Genomic DNA, 7,499 nt, shown 5'->3' with positions numbered 1-7,499 from the left:
CACACTTAGTTATTTCATTAGGCTAAAATTGTCCACTATTGCGTCCTAGAAAAAATTTAGCTTACTGTCCTAATACATGAAAACACCCTTTATTCAAGGATCTTCAATGGGATGATAACTGAATACATCTGACAATAAAAATGTTATGTATTGATTGAAAATAATCTACAGGTATTTACAGAAAGTTACAGCTTACAACGTGTTCATTTGACCAAGGTCAATGTCTAGAGTAGCAGTGGAGTGGACGATCAGCTGATCTACAGAACGCCACATTAACGTGTTCACTGGACCAAGGTCAATGTCCAGAGCAGCAGTAGAGGCAGCGCTGACAGGAGTGGACGATCAGCTGATTCACAAAACGCCACATGAACGTGTTCACTTGACCAAGGTCAATGTCAAGAGTACCAGTAGGTGCAGAACTTACAGAAGTGGACGATCAGCTGACCCACAGAACGCCACGTTACAACGTGTTCACTTGACCAAGGTCAATGTCCAGAGCAGCAGTAGAGGCAGCGCTGACAGGAGTGGACGATCAGCTGATTCACAAAACGCCACATGAACGTGTTCACTTGACCAAGGTCAATGTCAAGAGTACCAGTAGGTGCAGAACTTACAGAAGTGGACGATCAGCTGACCCACAGAACGCCACGTTATAACGTGTTCACTTGACCAAGGCCAATGTCCAGAGCAGCAGTAGAGGCAGCGCTGACAGGAGTGGACGATCAGCTGATCCACAGAACGCCACGTCCACGTTGCGACAGTGCTTGGAGTACACACGCATGTTAGACAACGTGTCAGCGATCTTCTTGATGAACAGAGCCTCCTCTTTCTTGCACTTGAGCCGAGCAGCTACGTACACGCACTTGAGGAACCCGTGTCTTGCACTGGAAACAGAGAATTGTTTTTAACAATGTTGGGTATTTGGAGGATTCTTAGGCACATTTTCCTACTAGTCTGCTAGTATTTTCAACGAAAAAATCTTAAAATAGTGGAATATGAAGAATCATCGGTGAATGATGATGAACAGTATATATTTTATGTCTCTCTTTGGTTTGATAAATTTTGGTGGTTTAACAAAAATAATCCGGATCATAAAAACACCCTTTACTAGGTACAGGTGCAATGATTAGTCTATTGAGACATGTTTATGGCACGTGGTTTTGTTGAAGGTTTTACTGTTTTCTTGACAAGCAGCAGTAAGCAAGTAGCATTAAAGTACAACTTAAACTTTCATAGACATTTACAGAGGGATTTCGCTATCATTTAAGTGTGTATTTCTGAGCTATTAACGTATACTTTTATTCTAATTCCGGAAAAATCTGTATTCGTAAGTCTAGTTTTCTGTAAAAAACCCATCTACAAACTACCTACCAGCAGAGCTCCAGCAGTCTAGACTCCATGGTGTAGCTCTTCCTCGCCACCTCCTCTCTGACAAGACTGACGAACCTGTTGGCGCAGTTGTCCCAGTCCTTGCTGATGGCCTTGTAGCAAGATGTGTACTGCAAGTATTCTGGAACAGTTTTTGATGTCTTCGATATGTCTTATTGTCTAACTAAAACCTAGATACTTAGTCTAAAACCTAGCTGGAAGAATACCTTTACTTACTTATGCTTAACGATTAGCACGTTTTGTGGTGTTTCTAAACCCAATATTGCTTAAGACAACGTATGGTGTTTTTTACTTTTCATTTCTACATTGAATTATTTTAATCTCCTTTTAACCATGCAACTGTATGTCATGCTCGTCGAATAGACAATCGTGTCAATACATCCCATGTCTATCTTGAATGTAACTTACCAGACTGGAAGACAGGGTCGTCACAGAGGAACTTGAACGTGTGTCTGGCACCAGCGACATGAGCGTCTAATGTCTGTTTGTCTGTTGTTGAAAGACAAGTGTTTGCAAACGTATCCATGCATCCCATGCCTATCTTGAACGCACTGCAAACATTTTTAAAGTTATCATTATTAGTAAATTATAAGGGTGTGAATATGGATCACCTAAAAAATGGAGCACCAAAAGTTACGTCAAGACAAACACCATGTTTAAATCGATAAAGATTCCTTCAAATAAAATCATAGTTATAAATATTGTTCCAGAAAGAGGGAAACGCATTTCTTTTTTATTTTACTTCCATAAATATTCCAATTAAGTCTTTTGTACTTAGTTTCTACAGATAAATGTCTGCTACAGCTTAATCAAGCTGTTTCAATCGAGGACACATTTATTTAAAACATTACTATGAAAACACAGTAATAATTTTATTTTTTGTTTTCATATGTTGTACTTTTGTTGAGACGGAACCGTTTTGCTCAGTGAGTGTCGCTGATAACCCTTTGTGGAAAACATTTTCCTAGTTACCTATTATTTTCGAATCTAAAATACTATCAAGAAATCAAAGACAAATTGAAATCTCTGTTCAGACCCGCCTTCTCTGAACTGTATTCCCCTGAAATCCCAACCCGGCCACACCAACACTAGTATCTCCCACCTGCAGGACGCGTCGACGTCAGTCTTGGAGCTGGGGATCCCCTTCATCTCAGACTTCTCCAGGATGGGAGGCAACTTCTTGAGACAGTTGTCCAGGTAGGAGCGATCCTTGCACTCCACGTCCACACTCTCTGGGCTGGAGGTAGAAGTAGAGGTGGAGTTGGAGGTGGAAGTAGAGGTAGAGGAGAGGGTTGTGTTTTCTGACGTTGTAATCGTCATCATCTCAACTACTGGAAAGAATTAACTTCATTAATCATTAGTATTTTTTATTAATGAATGACAGGTTAAATTATTATATTGAATGTCCATTAGACTTAAGTTTAACAACACCAATAATGTCATAATATTAAACAATCAATCGACCATTGAAAACTATTCAATGTTATGTTTAGTGGAAAATCAATTTGGAAACATATTTACACTTAACATTCTAAAACTTAATCCTAAAATATTAATTTTTCTGTCCAGGCAATCTGTTTGTGCCATTTGTGCTTTGGCTATCAATTAATGATGCCATCTGACTAACAAGGTCAACGTTAGATTCTAACAAGACTACAATTTGGACAGTTCCCTAATAAAACCCAACTTTTAAAACTCCTAATAGAGTTGAAATACTTATGAATCCTTATGAAGGACACATCACCAAAATACCTACCCAAGTCCTGTAAGTTTGTATTCATATTATTACGAAAATAGATTATAGACAAAAAGAATTGGTATTAGTCATGATTTAAAAAAGAGCCACAATATTTCTACAGAGTGCAGCACAGAAAACTATTTTACTTTTGAATAAGTCCAAATCTATTAAACCCCAATTGCAGCACAACTGTGCACTCAACAACGTTCAAATTCTCCAATGTTAAATATTTAAACATAAAAACCTTTATCAAAGTATGATAAACAATAAAAGGGATGCCAATGCCTTAATATTTTTATCTTTTGTTCTATACCCACACAATCTAACATAAATTATTAAGTGAATAATAATCGTGCGTGCTATCTCGGGTATTCAAATGCCTCTCAATTTGTCATTAACCCACCACATTACTGTAATTAAAAGAAGGAACTCCAATAATACTAATGCGAAACTTAAATCCATCGAAACTGTGCAACGTTACCAGACTGACGATAAAAAAATTACACCAAAATTGATTGAAGCAGAAATTATCAGTGGTAAGTTTGAAGGAGAAATTAATCCCAAGAATACTGATGATTTCATCCGAATTACCCTCTGAATTTAACCAACTACAATTTCCTATGAATCTTGCTTTCGCAATCACCATTATAAGACACTAGGGCAATCCCTGATTATCGTCGGTTTAAATTTAGAAAATCCATGCTTTTCACACAGACAGCTGTATGTTGCATGCTCACGTGGTGGTAGGTACGCCTGAAAACTTATATATTTATACACCTAATTAAAAAAACAAAAACATTGTTTATCCACTGGAAATTAAGTAAAATGTTCTATTTTTATTTTTGGTATACACTTTTATTAATCATCGTAAAGAACTAATTGCCATTTAAAATAATAGTTGTTACGCGCAGCAATGCGTGCCGGATGACTGCTAGTTTAGTATAAATCCTTATAATTAGTAACGAAGAATGTCCTAATCCCAATTGTTACTTATTAAATTTCCTAATGCCACCAATTATTGCGGGTCGTCTTAGACAGGCTAAGGTTAAAACATATATACTCGTATTTCAGATACTGTACATCAAATGCTAGTTAACGAAAATTTGCTTTCTAGATCCCTTGTAGAATTAATTGTCCAGTTTGTTTTGCTGGAAAACCTTTTTAATTTTATTTAGATAACGGGCTCCTTATTAATTATATAGTTTACACACTAGTAACACTTTGTGTACAGAACCTAAGGAATAGCATAGAAGACTTAAGATTTGTATTTGCATTTCCACTTCATTAGGAGTTTTAAAAGTTTTTTTTTTAATGTCCAAATTCTGGTCTTGTTTTTTACCTTTTGCCAGATAGCATCAACAATTGATAGCCAAAGCACGAACAGGCTATCCAGAATGCATGGATTTCTAAATTAATATTTTAGGATTAAGTGTTAGAATAAAATGTATGTGTGTATGTATGTTTTCAAATGCATTTTGCACTGCTGTATTGATCAATCCTGGAATTCTTTATGTTAAAAGCAAATGCATAAGTGAAAGAGTTTTACGCGATTGTAATATCTAATATCCATACGAGGATAATGATTGATCAAACAACACAAACAATCGCTAAATTAATTTGGTTGTTTGTGACATAAATTATTTTATTAAGAATTTCTAATTTGTTTTGTTCCTTTGCACCTTTAATAAGGTTTTGTTGGAAAAAAGCTTACAAATAATAAATGATTTGAATTTATAATACGACCAATTAGAGTTGATATTAAAATTAATAATGATGTATACCATAATGTAAAGACTTAAAGAGCGATAAAGGAAAGACTCATATAGTAGTTGAGTTTTTAGTAATAAGTCAAATTATAATTTTCATAGTAAATAATTAGTTGTCAACTAGATGCTTCTATTGAATTTAAGGTTTGGTGAATATATATTTGTCTAGATTTTTTTATCCACCATTAAATACGTAAATATTCCTATGAAATACGATATCAATTTAAATATTTCTGAACGTTATGTTCGAGATTATAATTATCCTTTGTTTTTTTAAGTATGTGTTTATTTTTCTTGACTTATAATTTAGTTAATATGTTTATTATTTTATGGCAGATTTTTTTCTTATATAAAAATACTTAATATATAAAAATATAGTATGTATAAATACAAAAACTTGATACATTTACAAATATCACTTTTTAAAATGTTATAAGTATTACTTATACCAGTTTCAAAAATATGCCTGCAGAAAGCAGTGCTCAGTTAAATTTCGTAATAACTTTCGTAAAATGTTCAACTAGTTAATTAGGTTGATGACTATAGATTTGTACATCCAAAGGGTCTCACATCCAAAAATTTTGGAGGAAGAGTAATAAAAGCACTTCTTAGCCTATTTCGCCATTCGGCCAATAATTCAATTAGGTTAATTTGAAAACCCTTTAATTTAAAGTTAATGTTATAATAAGTGGTTTAAAATTGTACAGAATAATGAAGTAACCATTTTATGCATAATAAAAAACATTATTTAAGTAATGGATATAGGTCTAATACATAATTTATTTAATCAATAGAGATTTCGTCGAAAAACCATGTTTGTTCCTATCATATCTTAGGGTTTAATTTTATTAGTTTATTGGATGGCTAGGATAAGTAGTGAGTAAGTAGTAAGTAGATAAGTAGTAAAGTTACGCAAAAGATCATTTAAACTCAAATTAAAACTTGCGAGATTTCTCCGATAGGAAATCAAAAGATCTTTAAGAATAGATCAAATCAACCTATCAACCACGTTCTTTTTTTGTGCACTAAATATTGTATATTTTAAACTTGATTTACGGTTAAAATATATTGTACAGGGTGGTTTTGTACTTAATACTTATTAAATTAACCTTGTATTGAAAATGATAACTCGTCCTATGTCACAACATATGAAACAGTGATCAAATATGTGACACGTATCCTATATTCCTCATATTTCCCCTTGGGGAATTTGGTCTCTAAAAATGTTCCATTAAATAATAATAGCTTAAGTAGTTACTTTCATTCTCTGTGTATACATGCCTCAAGGGTATACAATTTTAACTATGATGCACTGAAATATTAGGAAATTATTAAATCTACAATATAAATAACTGTTAATATAACTGTTAACAGTTAGTAACTGTTAGTAACTGTTAGTAACTGTTAGTAACTGTTAGTAACTGTTAATATAAATATTGTAAATATAATATTTATTTTTATTTTTCGTGTGTATCATAGTACTGTAATTCGAGATTTTTTACGTTTGTTGTAAGAAAATGGTCCAAAACTTGGTATTGTTTACTATCTCACATAACAACCTTGCAATACCAATTAATACCCCAATAATATTGTCAATGTGACATTATATAGACACTTTAAATGTGTGAGTGTGAATGTCGTATCAAATTTTGTTTTTCTCAGTAAAATAAATATGAGACAAATAATGTGTACTGGACAGTTCATGGTATTTGTCAAATTTATTAATTTTTAATAATCATACAGATTCGTAACACAGCTCCTTCCAAGTTATAACATTTTTTCGCACGATTTCTTCATTACAACAAAATACAATATGATAATCTTTAAAGTATATTGTAAGTCTATAAAAATGTATTTATGTCACTATAATACTATTATAAAATGTATACTACAGTGGATTAATAAAATGTTATGTTAATCAGTTAACGCATTTAGACAGTATACTCACACAGTATGATGACGTATGCAGTAGTCATCCACATGTTTAGTCACGTGCCAGTCAGGTGAGTTACAGTAGGAAGGTGTCTCATCACTGGACGAGTGTTAGTCACATACTGAGAGTAGACTGTACTAACCTCTCTACCACCCCCTCTACAGCTTATCCACCCACCCCTCTCTAGCGCTCTCTAGCATACCCCATAACTACAAACGAATATTCTTCAAATTGTTAGATTCTTTACCTAGCTCATTTATTTTTTTAATGACTAGAAGATCTTCAAATTTTCTATTTTTAAATTAACAAATTTTTTTTACAAAAAAGAAGAGGAAGAGAGCTTTAATTAACATAACAGTTCGTTTTTATTGGTATGCTAAATTTTAGTAAATGTGCAGTTCAATTCAAACCTTAATCCGGTGAAAGTTGGTCTCTGTTGTCATAACTCAATAGTTTTGTAAATATATTGTAAATATATTGTTACAAATAATCTTAAAGTAAGGGTGTTGATTTTGCAAGCAACAGTTTCGTAAATATACAGTACTATTTTCTCTTGGGTGATGTTTGTTTTTATTCGTGATTGAAAGATTAACATATGCTTGTTAAATGTAAAATACTGTTGTTGAGAGAGTTAATCCCTTATATAAACTAGGCATCAAACCTTGACATCCTT

The 7,499-nt window shown here is 33.2% G+C and overlaps 1 protein-coding gene across 1 annotated transcript; it reads right to left on the bottom strand.

Moving 5' to 3' along the window:
- Positions 1-661: 661 nt before the first annotated feature.
- LOC128989177 (uncharacterized) lies at positions 662-6,927 on the bottom strand. The gene is made up of 5 exons (XM_054411048.1): positions 6,842-6,927; positions 2,492-2,720; positions 1,798-1,940; positions 1,372-1,510; positions 662-884 (listed from the first exon to the last, which is right to left on the bottom strand). Exons 1-5 carry the CDS (start codon positions 6,873-6,875, stop codon positions 662-664), a joined length of 768 nt encoding a protein of 255 aa, XP_054267023.1. The 5' UTR covers positions 6,876-6,927.
- Between the last annotated feature and the right edge of the window lie 572 nt (positions 6,928-7,499).

Source organism: Macrosteles quadrilineatus, unplaced genomic scaffold (assembly GCF_028750875.1).
Source record: "Macrosteles quadrilineatus isolate MER2022 unplaced genomic scaffold, UCM_ALF_1.0 Scaffold_3__2_contigs__length_128488019, whole genome shotgun sequence".
Taxonomy (NCBI): domain Eukaryota; kingdom Metazoa; phylum Arthropoda; class Insecta; order Hemiptera; family Cicadellidae; genus Macrosteles; species Macrosteles quadrilineatus.
The sequence above is the reverse complement of the archived record's forward strand: the minus strand, read 5'-3'. Positions and strand labels throughout refer to the sequence as shown.